General features: G+C 40.7%; 2 protein-coding genes across 3 annotated transcripts in view; one reads left to right on the forward strand and one right to left on the reverse strand.

The window, feature by feature from the left end:
- Positions 1–2,998, reverse strand: part of LOC113265863 (ferritin light chain-like) — a 67,304-nt gene extending 64,306 nt beyond the window's left edge. Inside the window, exon 1 of the mRNA XM_044389364.3 lies at positions 2,819–2,998. Coding sequence (XP_044245299.2) covers positions 2,819–2,868 — 50 coding nt within the window. The 5' untranslated portion in view covers positions 2,869–2,998. The remainder of the gene's footprint in view (positions 1–2,818) is intronic.
- A 105-nt stretch (positions 2,999–3,103) lies between these two features.
- Positions 3,104–15,591, forward strand: part of TSPAN7 (tetraspanin 7) — a 122,541-nt gene continuing 110,053 nt past the window's right edge. Inside the window, exon 1 of one of the 2 annotated variants that reach the window (XM_026513299.4) lies at positions 3,104–3,229. In XM_026513299.4, the coding sequence (XP_026369084.1) occupies positions 3,149–3,229 (81 nt within the window). In that variant the 5' untranslated portion in view covers positions 3,104–3,148. The remainder of the gene's footprint in view (positions 3,230–15,591) is intronic. The other variant, XM_057310791.1, reaches the window with a different exon arrangement.

Genomic DNA, 15,591 nt, shown 5'->3' on the forward strand with positions numbered 1-15,591 from the left:
TCGCTGTGGTTCTATTTTGAGCAACCGGACATCAGTGACTCTTAGGCATGTTATTAGTCTCTGTGGCTGCTTTAACGAAGTACCACAAAACAGGTGGCTCACATGACAGAAATTTCTTCTCTCACAGTTTTGGAGGCCAGAAGTCTGAAATCCAAGTGTCAGCAGGGTCATGGTCCCCCTGAGACTGGGGAAAATTGTTTCTTGCCTCTTCCACACCTTGGCATTCCTTGGCTTCCCCTGTGTGTCTCTGTGCCTTCATATGGACCCCACCTCATATCTCTTCTTCTTTTAAGGACATCAGTCATACTGGATTAAGGGCCCACCCTCCTCCAGTATAGCCTCATCTCAGCTTAAATAATTGCATCTGCAACAATCCTATTTCCAAGCAGGGTCACATTCTGAGGTACTGAAGGTAGGACTTCAGCATATCTTTTGGAGGGACACAATTTAATCCATGACAAACTGACAGACATTACTGTGCATCTGAATCCCATAAGGATCTTGTTAACATGGTCTTGGAGTGGGGCCCGAGGTTCTGCATTTTCAGCAAGCTCTCCCAGTGGATGCCAGGTTCAAGGATAGGGTGACCAACTTGTTCTGGTTTGCCAACGACTTTTCTGGCTTCAGCACCGAAAATCCAGAGTGCAAGGAAACCCCTCAATCCTAGGAAAATTAGGACAGTTTGTCACCCTATGAAATCACCCAGACCACAATTTGAGTGGCAAGGATATAGCAATGAGCTATATAAATTAACCCATTAATTACATTATCAAATATTCATATTTATCTTTACATTTAAATAATCTATTTTTGCTAGAACAGTCCCAAGTTTTCAAGAATCTGGACCTAAGAGTTATCCCCGGAAAGCTCCAAACTGTGAAATAGTTGAGCTGATGGGTACCATCTGTGAATATGTGTTAATTCATAAAATTATCTATGATGTTCAGCAGTGTCCCTGTTAGGTTGAAAATCGAGATTTCTGACTCCTTTACAGGGTAATTACGCATGGGCAAGACCTTTTGAGGCTAAGCGTAGCCACTGGGTTTGAAGTGTTCAGTATCCTTTTCCTGCTGATTCCTGGGGACTGTAAAAATGCAGGAGAAAGCTCCTTTCTGAAGTTGGGTTTAAGCTCATTGCAATAGGGTCAGTATCCTTCAACTCTTGAGTCCTATTAGGACCACCTAAAGAACTTAAAACTGCTGTGACCAAATGATTCAGGCTACCTGGGATTGGGCACAGGCAGTCATAGTTTTTCGCTTTTTTTATAAGCTCTCCAGGTGATCCAAATTAGTAACCAGTGTTAAGAATAATTGTGCAGGAACCTCCCTTAAAACAGAAACCTTGCCAATCTGTTCCTAATTTTTTTTCACCTGCACACATATTCCTCTCCACTCCCCTCTATGCCCACATATCCTTTTGTTATGGTTGGTCATTTCCTTAAGCAGCTTCTCCTCTTCCTCCTGTTTGTGTCCTGTTTATACAATGACCTCACTGACCTGGGACCATGTACAACTTACTGGAGGTAATAATTACTCCTGCAACAACTGACCTTGGCAGGCTTTCCTCAAGCCTATTGACTGTTTTTTGCTCTTTCACAAAAGGTGTCTTTAACATCATCCATGATAGAGTTAGCCTGTGATAGTGTTGCTATTTTGACTGCAAAATCTCTCAGGAATCAAGCTAAATCTCCCACAGAATCTGTACTGTATGTTCCTCTACAAACCAGCCACAGGAAATCTGGGTGGAGTGTACATTACTCTTTTATTGGGATATAATTCACATGTCATAAAAGCCACCCTTCTTAAGTGTACAATTCAGTGGGTTTTAGTAGGTTCACAAAACTGTGCAATCATTACCACTATCGAATTCCAGAATATTTTTGTCACTCCAAAAAGAAACCCCCTACTCATTAACAGCCACTCCTTATCCCTGCCACCCCTCCCCCTGCAACCTCTATTTCTGTCTCTGTGGATCTGTCTATTCTGGACATTGCCTATAAATGGATCATTCAACACTGGTCTTTTGTGTCTAGCTTCCTTCATTCACTTAGCAGATTTTCAAGGTTCATACATGCAGCATGTATAAGTCCTTCATTCCTTTTTGTGGCCAAATAATTTTCCATTGAATGGATTTACTACATTATGTTTATCCATGCATAACTGATGAACATTAAAGTTGTTCCTGCTTTGGGGCTACAATAATGCTACGAACATTCCTGTACAAACTTTTGTGTGAACATGTTTTCAAATCTCTTGGGTATATATCTAGGAGAATTGCTGGGTCATATGGTAGCTCTATGTTTGGCTTTTTGAGGAACTTCCGAATTGTTTTCGAACATTATTTTTTGACCTTGATACAACTCTCTCTTTCCTGGGTGCGGGGTGGTTTGAACTTGTCAGGTAGGGAAAAATGGTTCTTAGGCGCTTTAAACATTTTTTCTGTTATATGCTAAACATTTTACGTACAGAAAGAATGGTACTCCATACAGAAATTTGTCGTATGGCATCATTTCAAAATGTGAGGACCTCTAAAAAATGGTGTTCCTGTGGTGGCGAGGGTTTGGGGTGTCTGAGCTCCCAGGTTCCTGACTATCCCTCCAGCTGTATCTCCGGCCACCTGTCACAGTCTGTTCCTGGCACAGACAGGCCGGCTTGTTCCAAGGACACGACTATTGGGCCACTTCCATCTGAGAAGGCCTGGTGGGGCGCCTAAATGCAGAAACGTGACTGCTTTTCGGGGATACCAATAAAGCTCGTGTCGCCAGGTGCAGACAGTCCTGCAAATGTAAAGCCCTACTGTGCATCAAACAGAAACTTACGTGCCCATGGCGGCCTGGAAGAGGTTGCGCTGACCTCCGACCCCTTCCATTCCCTCCCCGCGGCCCTGCCCGGCTCTTGGCCTGGGGGTCTGAGCCTGCGCGGGCTTGCCGGCGCGGGCGGCCTTCTCAGCATGCGCAGTCGCTGCCCGCCCGGCTCCTTAAATCGGCGCCCCGCGGACTGCGCGCTCACGCACGCGCACGGCCTCGTCTGCGCGCGCACGGGGCCTCTCGCGGCACGCGCCCCCGCCCCGCCCCGCCCCGCCTCCTCCCCCCTCCCGCGCGCCCGCCCGCCGCCCGCCGCCGCCGCCGCCGCCGCCGGAGCTCTGTAGTATGGCATCGAGGAGAATGGAGACCAAACCTGTGATAACCTGTCTCAAAACCCTCCTCATCATCTATTCCTTCGTTTTCTGGGTGAGTGGCCAAGCCGGGCGGGTGGCCGGGCCTCCGGCCGTCAATCCTTTTAGTGATGCTTGGAGAAAGGAAAAGAGGGGGAAAAAACCCAAACCAAAAATCTCGTCTCGGTCCCCTCCTTAAGGAGATAGGCTCAGGGGGCTGGGCTGGGGCTTGCAGGATGGCGGGGTGCAAGCTTGGGGCTGCTTGGACCCTGGACCCCGCCCGGTGCAGGCTGCAAGGGGTTGCGTGGTGGCGGTGACTGCAGGTTGTCGACCTTTCCCAAATTTGTTTTAATGCACTGATTTATTTTTTTAAGCTCGCGTGATAGGGTCAGCCTCTAGGGAAAGTTGAGGGTTTATTCATCTGTTTCCCTCTCTGGACAACCCTCCCCGACCTCCCTTACCAGCCTGTTCGAGGTGGCTCTAGGAGCTAACCTGGCTGGGAGAGGGTGCGGGAGCACTGGGTTTGATCCCAGATTCCCGGTTATTCCCAACCCAGCGGGGCTGCGAGAGGGAGGTGCCAGGAGCCCTGTGCCTGCCTGGCTGGGCAAGGGCGACCAGAGCCCCCCAAGCGTACTGCTGGGGAGAGGGAGCTACCGTCGCGCGGAGACGCACAGAGGGGAGAGGGTCTTACATAAACTAAGGGCATCTTTGAGCTTCCCCGGGGACCCAAGAGGTGGGTCTTTTCCTTTTCCCACTCCTCTCCACCCCTCCGCTCTTCATCTGGTCTGTTATTGCGCGAACCCAATCCGCAGAGTCCTGAGGGAAGACCCCCGCCACTTGGTGACAGCAATAGCGCCCCAACTCTACTCCCCATCTAACCAGTGCTGCTCCCAGTCCTTGAAGCTCAATGCAGAAGGGTGACGTCATCCCCTCAGCTGAGGCCTCGGGGGGCTGCGTGGTGCACCTCGAGGAGGGATGCGCCCTTATGCGCGCGGGGGTAGCTGGAGGAGGGGGGGGGGGACAAGGCTTGTGCCTTACCTCATCCTGTTTGGCAATTCGTGGAATCAGTGCGGGGCTGACACTGCAGTGATTCACTTGGAGGGGTGGGTGGTACCTAAAGACTGTTCCCTGTTGTTTCTCTTTCCATGTAGAAACCCCCTCCCCAAGTTCCCCATTTCCACATCAAGCCACAGCCACCCTGCAGGAGAATAAATGTCTCTTACCACCTACCCCTCCTCCCCAGTAATTTGGGTCATTTCACCTTTCAAGGCACTCATTTTGAAACCTGAGGCTCTGTAGAAAAAGCTAATCCCGCCTTTGGTTGTTTTTCTCTGTGCCCCCCCCCCGCCCCAATTAGGCCTAATTTGGGCTTGAAACCTGGCATAGTACTGTGTGAGGTACCCAGACTTAGGTTGATGGTGAACTAGGCTGTTTGTAATGACCAACTGTTTGTAATGACCAAGGCAGAAGCTGAGATTTATTAAGGATGAAAAAAAAATCTCTAATGCATGCCCCCGACCGCCGCGGGCATTTCCTTGTCACTGGCATTGGTGATTCTTCAGGTCGGGGAACTGTGGACCCTGGGGACCAGATATTCCAAGAGCTCTGCAGTGAGACAGGATTAGATTAACTGGTATATCACACAAGGCAGACACAGAAACGGACTTTGGACTGAAAACGACACAGGTTGAACATTTTTGCCGAAACTTTCTAGTAGCCATTCCTGGTTTAGTTTATTATTTATTTCCTTAAATCTCTGTGTTTGGCACTTTAGTATTTACTTGACTTCTTATTTGTTACTGGAGTAAATCATATGGGTGATTATTTTTAGCTTCCTGAAAAATAAGATTTACAGTATATATGGAGTGTTGTTCTTCCAGCATCACTGCAGGCTGGTGAAGAAGGGAGTCTTCTAGACGGAGGCTTTTCATCTGTCTCTTTAATTCTTCTTGCTTACCTCCCGCGCCCCACCCCGTGCATATAATTAATTAATGCCCCCTAATACATCTTAAACAAACACTACATTTTATGTCCTCTGAAGTTCTTGATGCCTGCGTTCTAAGTTTTTATAATCTTAAATAAAATGTTTACCTGGAGCATTTTCAGTAGTTTAAATAACATTCAGTCATTTCACAACCAAAAGAATGAGATCTCTCCAGATTCGAGGTTATTTTAAATAAGACATTCTCATTAATAAAGTATTGTCCAACTGTCCTGTTTTCCATTGTACTTTAAATGCTGGTTGCTTTTTTAAAAAGCAGCTTTATTGAAATATAATTCACGTACCATATAATTCACCCTTTTAAGAATGTACAGTTCATTGGTTTTTAGTATATTCACAGATACATGCAGCCATCACCCCAGTCAATTTTAGAACATTTTCATTACCTGTAAAAGAAACTCCATACCATTTAGCTATCATCCCCCCACCCTCCCCTCCCCAAGCAATCACTAATCTACTTTCTGTCTCTGTAGATTTCCCTATTCTGAATATTTTATATAAATCATATAGTATGTGGTCTTTTGTGAATGGTTTCTTTCACTTAATGTAATATTTTTAAGATTCCTCCATGTTCCTTCTTTTTATTGCCAAATAATACTCCACTGTATGACTATATCACGGTTCTTTCATCCGTTTGTTGGTTGATGGGCATTGGGGTTGTTCCTACCTTTTGGATATTGTGAACGCTGCTATAATGATCACGTACAAATGTTTGTGTGAATGTATATTTTCAGATCTCTTTGCTGGGAATTGCTGGGTCATATAGTAGCTCTATGTTTAATTGTTTGAAGACCTGCCATACTGTTTTCCAAGTGACTGCACCATTTTTTATCCCCCCCCAGCAGTGTATGGGGGTTTTGATTTCTCCACATTGTCACCAACATTTGTTACTATCTGACTTTGTGATTCTAACCATCCTCATAGATATCTCATTGTGGTTTTGAGTTGAATTTCCCTGATGACTAGTGATGCTGAACATCTTTTTATGTGCTTTTGGTCATTTGTATATCTTTCTTGCAGAAATGTCTATTCATATCCTTTGCCCATTTTTTATGTGGGTTATTGAGTTGCAAGTGTCCTTTATATATTCTTGATTTAAGACTCTTATTGGATATATCATTTGCAAATATTTTCTCCTATTCTGTGCATTGCCTTTTCCCTTTCTTGATGGTGTCCTTTGAAGTACAAAAGTTTATTTTGATAAAGTCCAATTTACCTATTTTTCTTGCCTTGCTTGTGTTTTCAGCGTCATATCTAGGAATCTTTTGCCAAATCCAAGATCATGAATAAAATGCTGTTTATTAGAGTGATTTATCAATTCAGGAAATACAGTTGAGAAATTTATCTTTTTCTAGCACCTAGAACTATGTCTGGCACATAGTAGGTACTCCAATATCTGTCAAAACTTCTGGGGTTAGGTTAGGTAATTAACAAAAAAGATGACGTTGTTCTTTTAAGTGGAAGATGGAGGGAAGATTAGGCAGAATTGTTTCCTTTGTGTTCCTTGTGAATTGTTTTAATAGGACTACGTCTCTTCCCTTCGGTTTAGACTTAGGACCAGAAGACATTTGAGCTTAAAATAGTGGTAGACCAGTAGCATCAAGAGGTGGCTGTACCTGAGCATTTACTCAAGCAGAAATCTAATGTTAGGGAAGATTTCTTCTTCCCACTCTCCCCTTCTTTAAGATTTTATTTATCTATTCGACAGAGATAGAGACAGCCAGCGAGAGAGGGAACACAAGCAGGGGGAGTGGGAGAGGAAGAAGGCTCACAGCGGAGGAGCCCGACGTGGGGCTCGATCCCATAACGCCAGGATCACGCCCCGACCGAAGGCAGACGCTCAACCGCTGTGCCACCCAGGCGCCCCCCACTCTCCCCTTCTGAGGTGTTCCTCTAAAGCAGTGGTTCTCAACAGGGACCTTATTGCCCACCCGTCTGACATTTGGCGATGTCTGGAGACCTTTTGGTTCACAGCTGGGGATGGAGTGCTATTGGCATCTAGTGGATAGAGGCCACAGGTGCTGCTAAACATCCTATAAAGCATAGGACAGGCCCTCACGGCAAAGAATTATCTGGCTCAAAATGTTAACAGTGCTTGCAACCTATACGCTATTAGACTTGACATAATAGTAAGTCCTATGAAGAAAAATAAAGTCTTATGCAAAACTAACTGTGTTTTCCGGTGTTTGCAACCACCATACCAGAGCGTGCTCAACACAATTCCAAGTGAGAAGAAAAACAGTCTCTGTGGTGGATTGTAATTCTTTTTTGAAGATGAAAGGTAGGTAGTTCTTTATATAATAGTGTCTAAATGGGTAAGATGATTTGTCTTCCAGTAAGTAACATCACCTGAATGCTAGGTAAATGGATCCTTTCTTTTCCCTGATTTATGTGTTTCATTTTCAGATTTATAGCAGAAGAGGAAAAAAACACACCTAGGAATAAGTTATCCTGTGCTTCAAAGACTAGCAAACAGTGCCTGGCACATAATAGGTTTACCCAGGAAGTATTTACTTAATGAATGAATGAATAAATGAAATTTTATTGACTACTCTTGGGCTCATTTATTTATTTCAATTTACCTTAATCGGGAGGCTTTTAAAAACAGTGTTCTTTTCAGGCTACCTGCGCTGATTGAATGTATTCCTGATATTGATGTATACAAACACGGGATACGGGACTTAATATAAGAATCGCTTATCCTAATGATAGTTCGGTTACTATATTTTTGTGATCAGCTACTTTGCCAGACATTTTAGTTACCTAAAATCTAAAATTGGGATTGGAATTAATTTGTTAAACTTGAATAAAAAAGATATTTATTTTGTCCTAATACAAAACAAAATATCTCTTCTTCACAACAAATACAATTATTTCAACAACAAGCAGGACGACTTTATAAATATGCCACTTATTAGGTAAATTGTTTTGATTTATAATTTTTAATGCATTTTAGACACTCTTTTGAGTTCTTAATCCACTGCATCTAAATCCACTAAATAATGTGTGAAGAGAAATATCTTTTGCTCCATTTCAGCGTATATTGGATTTGATTTCTTCTTTGACTATCCAGGGACCTAATTAGCTCATCAGTAGTGCTATCAAATTCTCTTATGGTGAAATAGGAATGATTCTTTTTTTCATTGGGTAAGCATCACCAACCTTTCTTGGGGAGGATTTAAAAGAATAAGGTCAAAATATTTTTCTTTTTTCTTTTGTCATCCAGAAAGTTTAGGTCCTTGGGTTAAATAGAGGAGAAAAATATCTTAAAGAGCACTCCCTACATTTTACCAAGTGTTTGAATCTTGGCACATACTAAAATTTATACTTATTATTTTGCATATCAGTGTAATTCAATAAACATTCATTAAATGGCAGTTACATGCCAGGTATCTCAATAGAATGTTTACCAACTTTTGCTAGCTGCTGCTTCATTTTTAACTAATGCCCTTGTTCTTCTACTACTCAACTTTTCAGTATTAGGTGTTATATATTGTCTTCCCACTATGGAAGATGAAGATTTCGCTCTCTCACGTTCACATCCTTTCTGTATTGGGGTAGACCCCAATATATCGTTTATCATTATTGTATATTGTTCTGGCTGCACTAGTCAGTGGTTACATTAATGTAAGCCTACTCACTAGGTAAGCCTACTCACAGCTGAGCCATTTAGTGTGTATATTATGATTGCTTGCACAGCTTTTTGTTTTCCCTGTAGTTAAAATTGCCTTGTTTTATATCCTTTGCTTATATCCTTTTCCATGTTTGCCCCTAATGTTTCCCCATACTCTCCCCAAGAGCTGTGTATCTTCACTCAGTATGTTCAAACACTTCATGAATCCTGTCTGTTCCCATTGGAGACACTTCTCCTAGAGCATCCTGACCTTCAACCTGGACTAGTGTTCTCTGGGCCTTTGAAAGAGCCAGCATCAGTTTAATCACCCTTTACCATCATCCTGGGGAACCTAGTCTCCTTTTATGTTCGATCCTCAGTTTCCTATATGTCCCGTTTTTCTCTTCCTTGGTTTGTTCTTTCATTTTGGTGGAGCAAATCTAGTAACTTTGTGGAAAAGGATGCATGGTAGGTTAATAATTTGAGGTCTTTCAGGTGTGAAAATCTTATTTTGCTCTTGTACTTAATTTGATAGTTTGGCTGAGTATAGAATTCTAGTTTGTAAATTATTTACCCTCAGAGTGTTGCTGTCTCCTCCCCTCCTCCCAATGTTCTTGCTTTTGTTACTATTGAGAAATCAAATCTTATTCTAATTCTTCTTAAATTCTGCTTTTCCTTCTCTGAAAATTTTTGGAAACTCGTTCTTGGTGCTCTGAAACTTGACCAGAATATGTCTTGTTATGTGTTTGTTTTCATTTCTTTCCTGTAGATCCTTTCAATCTGGCAACTGAGTTCCTTCAGTTTGGGGAAATTTTCTTGAATTGTTTTTTTTGATTACTTTCCTTTCATTTTCCCTATTCTCCCTTTCAGTGTTGTACCTCTTAGATTCTCTAATTTTCTTTCCTATTTTTTACCTCTTCATCTTTTATTTAAGACTTTATTTTTAAGTAATCTCTACACCCAACATGGGGCTTGAACTCACAACCCCAAGATCAAGAGTTGCATGCTCCACCGACTGAGGCATCCAGGTGCCCCTACCTCTTCATCTTTTTGGCTCTACTTTGTGGGACATCTCTCCCACTAGATTTTGTGTTTTATATGTTGATTTCTAGGAGCTCCTTTTTGAGATCTGAATATTCCTTTCCTAGCATCTTGCTCTTGTTTCAAAAATGTAATCTCTTTTTATAACCCCTCCGGCAATATTACTGATTTTTAAAAGTTTGCTTCTTCTGTATGGTTTCCTTCAAACTTCTCTGTTTTCTGGCATATTACAGACCTCAAATTTCTGATAAACTTTTGCTCTTTGTTCTGTACATGTTTAAGAGTAGAGCTAAAAAGCTGATTGGAAGCTCCTACTATATGAAATGGGAGTTTGTTGATTTTAAGTTGGGTGATTTGGCTGGACAATTGAGTTTTGGAAACGAGGTCAGTATCTTTAGGTCTTTTCCCTGGGTCTGATCACATCTCCTACAGAAGCATCTTCAAATCCTCTCTTTAAATGAAAAAAGTTAGGAATTTGGATGTCTTCACGTGCAGTATATGAGCCTTTGTCAAGCTCCTATAAGTATAGAATCTGTGTCCACTGCGCTTTTGTTTCGCAGTTCAGAGACCCTCTGTTTTATTCACCCTCCCTAGAAAATAAATCCCAGCCTATGCTGGAATGGGGAAAGGCAAGAGACAGAAGTTGGAGGGGATCTAATTACTTTTACAGAAGATATTTTTTTTTACCAGATCCTTCTTATTTTAGCCCCTTTTTCATCCCCAGTTCCAGGTGTACATTAAGCTGCCTTTTGAGGGTGCTTGTGTGCAAATATTTTGTTCTTGGCTTTTCTCATAGCTGCCATAAGATCTGGCTTTTTCTCAGCTTCTGAAATGTCATTGCATTTGTCTCGTCTTCCATTCTCTTTGTTATTGTGGGTTTTAAAAATCCTTTTAGTGTCATTTCAGTGAAGTTTTGGGAGATAGCCAAGGTAAATGGATGTGTTCAATCCATCATCTTTAACTGAAAGTCCTTTATATTTGTATCTCTTCATTGTATGGTACTAATTAAATACATAGTTGTTTGTGAGTGATTGACTAGAGCATCTAAAATGGCAATAGTTGGGCTCTTCTAGTAGATATTGGTATCTACTTCTCAGTTTTTAAAAAGCTTTATGGATGTCAAGGGGAGTGTTCTAGGTTTTAACAGACTAACTAAGGCACATCCTCTTTAAGGTCACATGGCCATCAGGGACTACGGTTGGATAAATGAGAATGAAGCTGTGAAGGTTGCTGCTGCTTTTTTGCTCTTCTAATTTCTTCCCACCAGGTGAAGGCCCATGTGCCTTCTGACCTAATTCAGACTTTGCTATATTAATTTAATGTGGAAACACCAGAGTTCAAAGTATGATGTTAAATGGGTTATTGCTCTGCCGTTTTTCTGTTACTACAAAGATAACTCTTCATGTTTATTATAGGACTTGTACATTATAATCTGAACAATCTTTTCTTAATCAACTTTACTTCCTATATGCAATATGTGGTTAAGATATGTGCACTACCTTTTATAGCATTTGGGGAACATTAAGTCTTTTCCACTTAGTAGTTGCTTAGAAACTAGAGGAATTTTTGTCCAATTAGAATGAAATACTTTCCTCAATTTTAATTATAGCCAGAGTTCTTGATTTGACCCCACCATGAGCTATATTACTTATGAGTCATTGACTGTTCAGCATTATATACTGTTTTAAGTAAGCACCTCAGAAGGTGCTGAGATTTGAAAGTCATCTCTGACTGCGTTTCTTTGTTTAAATGTATCAAACCCTTGACATGGGTGACTAATGCACTGCTAAACCAAATCAAAGCACACTTTAAAATATATTCATATGTCTTTTTCTCCTTTGTTCCCATTACAGCATCCTCTGATTTGGGTTCTCTCTTCATGGCAAACAGATCATTGGATTACTGCTCTTAAATTTCTTTTTTTGGGGGGCGCTTGGGTGGCACAGTCGGTTAAGTGTTTGACTCTTGGTTTTGGCTCAGGTCATGATCTTGGGGTTGAGACCGAGCCCCAAACTGGGCTCCTTGCTCAGCACGGAGTCTGTTTAAGATGCTCTCCCCACCTCTAAAATAAATAAATCTTTAATTTTTTTTCTTTTTTTTTTTTGGCTGTTATCCCCCTTGCCATGACAGAAGGCTTTTCATTCTTGGCTCCACATTTTTGGCCTCTTTTATATAGAGCCCCAATATTCATCAAGAAAAGGACATGGGGGGAAAGATAGGAGAGGGTTTTTCTTCGTTTTTCCTTTTCGTTATTTGATCAGTTGAACATGAAAGCATGTTAACTAGTTTGTGGTAGTATTAAGGATCACAGTTCTATTGTGCAAGATTTTCTTTAGTGCTTTCTGTAAGACAGAGTGGGTGTTTTCATCATCTGTTTTAGAAGAAATTGCAGGTGCCTTTTACTAGAAGATGGAATGGGTCAGGTACAGATACTAATTGAGCAATCTAGATCAGTGATTCTCAACCCTGTGTGCCCATCAGGATTGCCTAAGGAGACCTAAAATATATGCTTAGGCTCCACCCCAAGAGATTCTGAACCAGTTGGTCTGGAGTTGGGTACCAACATTTCTGTCTTTTAAATTATCTCTCAGGTGATTCAGCTATTCAAGTAGGATTGAGAACTATTGATTCCAAGAGAACTCAATATATAATAGCAGCCCTGGTTCACCTTGAGTCTCCTGGATCTGGAGATTGCTAGGGAATATGTAGCTGTTGAGTATCTGGTGTTGGTTTATTGATTTGTTCTGCTTTGCTCCAAAGTCTGAAGCTAGGTTTCCAGTGTCTCTGAGTAAATCAAAGTGTCCTTGTCACTTTTGGGAGACCTTGCTACTCATTTCTAACTATAGGTGTACTCATCAGCATCACCAAGGGACTTTTAAAAGATGTGTGGTCCTATCTCCTGATTTTAATTGATCTGGAGAGCAGCCTGGGTATGTATTTTTTAAAACCAGTCACAAGGTGATTCTGATTCCTGGGATGTGATTCTGTGGTCTGTGATACAGTTTGTTATAAATAAATTCTTACCATATGAATGCTTTTCTGTGACGTGATCTGTTGTGCTAAAGCTAGTTTGAGAAGATTCCACAAGCAAGATGTAGCCCATCTCGTATTTTTCTTACCCACTGAACTGGTCTCTGGCAAAGGTCTCCAGTTGAAATCTTGGAGTTGGAGTAGTTTCTTTTCTTCAGGGTGTATCTATTTCTGTTCACAGTTGCACTTAGAAGAAGTTAAAAAGAGTCCTGGTTTGCCCTCTGTCAAAAGATTAGACTATTATCCAATATATGAAACAAAAAGCAAAGTAGGAGAGAGAGAGTTTATGAGTAAAGTAGATTTCTGATCCTTTAGGGAAGTGTGGTCGTATTTGGGAGTTGCTTTGGTTACAGAGGCATGAGTGGTTGACCTTGACTCTAGAACCATTTGGGTGAGACTGTTGTTGATTGACTCTGAAAAGTGTGTTCACTGCAGTGCGTCTGCTGCTGCTTGGTTGACCTTGAATTCTCTGAGACTGTCATTGTAATTGGCTTTCAGAAGTATGTTCCCTGAAGCAAGTTGAGTTGTCATTGATAATTAGACTGAGGTGAATTGCCATTGATCAAATAGGTTTAAAAGGGGGTGCTGGTGGTTACTAGTTACCATACCTATTGAATAATCAATTTTCCTCTCCCCAGAAGTATAGAGACTTTTATTCTTGCCTCAGACTACCAATTCTTGCTTCTCTGAGAAATGAAGTTGCTTCCGCACTTTAGTCCCATTCTCCAAACATCATCATGGTGATATACAGAATTCCTGGGTCAGTTAATTGTTCTAATCGTTCCACAAAGATTATTTGAGAATTTCTGATTTCCAGGGATTGTTCCAGGACTTCCCAAAGGTAGACCCCGTTGCACTGAAAAGGAACCTGAAGCTTGATAATATGAGTGTGGGTGGTAAATGTTCATTGTACATTCTCATCACTACTTCTGTTCATTTTCTATTTCTAATGAAACATTTGAGGATTTCTTGCTTCACTCAATTTCTGTTTCATATTCTAAACTGTATCAGTCACTTGGTATTCTTTTAACTATTGCCCTCTCTTGTAGGGGATTCGAAATCAGTCCTATGTGAAGTCTTGATTTGGACATTTGCTGTGTGACCTCAGGCAAGCCACATAAGTATCTCTGAGCCTCAGTTCCCTCTTCAGGATTGAGATCCATGCTTACCTGCCTTAGTCAGGTGTTTGAAAGTTAAATGACATTCAAGTGCTTTGTAAAGTGTGACGCACACATGTTTTGGCCATCTTATTCCTTATGGTATAGTGTGTTGCTTTTTTTCCTTAATATCTTGCACATGGGGAGGTACTATGTCTGTTAAATGAGTAAATTGATCACAACACTCCCTATCATGAAAAGCAAGGATGATTAACTTTTTGGATTTTATAGTTTGCTACCAAAAAGAACTGGGATTGCAAAAGTGTTTGAATAGGAACCAAAGATATGATGAGGTTAGGTCACTGAGTTTAGCTCTGTCATTGAAATAAGAGGATTCTTATGCAGGATAAATAAATATAAATCTGTCACTTAAATGAAGTGTTGATGACTTACCTTATTATTTTTCAGTAAACTTTTAATTTTGGAACAGTTTTGAATTTACAGAAAAATTGTGGAGATAGTACATAGTTTCCATATACCATGTAACCAGTTTTTCCCCTTATTAGCATCTTATATGAGTATTGTACATTTGTTACAGTTAGTGAACCAGGAATGATACATTATTAACTAAAGTCCACACTTCATTCAGATTTTCTGAATTTTTACCTAATATCCAATTTAGGCTACTATATTACATTTACTAGTATTACATTTAGACTTCTTTTGGCTATGACAGTTTCTCAGACTTTCCTTGTTTTTGATGACTGACAATTTTTCAACAGTAGGAGTCATATACTTTGTGCAGTGTCCCTCTGTTGGGATTTGTCTGATGTTTTTCTCATGGTTACTAGGGTTATGTGTTTTGGGAAAAAAGACCACAGAGGTTAAGTGCCATTTTCATCCCAACATATGAAGGGTGCATACTATCAAGATGACTTATTGCTGTTGATGTTGACCTTGATTACCTGGCTGAGATGGTAAAGTTACTCTCTTTCCGTCTTCCCATACTGTGTTCTTTGGAAGAAAGTCACTATGCCTAGATCACACTTAAGGAGTGGGGAGTTATACACCACTTCCTTGAGGGTAGAGTATCTACCATTCTTTTATTAACAGAGATCATTTCCACTCAATAAATGTTAAAACCAACAGTAAATATTTTTTTAAAAATAATAAGATATTAAAAACATTTGAGTCAGTTGGGAACTAGACAAGGATTCTTTCTTACTATGATTATTTATGATTTTGGTTTATCTAGATATGCAATAAAAAACAACAAAAACCTTTATGTTGGATCTTTTCATGGATACAATTGTTGTATACTAAGAAACCCAATAGATTCTGGTTAAAAAAAAAAAAAACTAAGAGAATTTGTTAAAGTGGCCAATTGGATACGAGATAAAATTACAAAAATTACTTGCTTTTCATTATTTTAGCATAAGTCTTAGAAAAGGAGAGAGAGGAAAAATTCCAGTCTCAGTAGCAACAGATATAGTAAGTACTTTAGAATAAAGCTAACAAGAAAGACAAGGCTCTTATATGAAGAAAACTGAAGTTTTATTGAAGGTCATAAAATAAGATCTGAACAGATTAAAGGACACTGTGTACTTGAGTGGGGAGATTTATTATCATAAAAATACCAGTTTTCTAAAAATGTG

Source organism: Ursus arctos, chromosome X, assembly GCF_023065955.2.
Source record: "Ursus arctos isolate Adak ecotype North America chromosome X, UrsArc2.0, whole genome shotgun sequence".
Lineage (NCBI taxonomy): Eukaryota > Metazoa > Chordata > Mammalia > Carnivora > Ursidae > Ursus > Ursus arctos.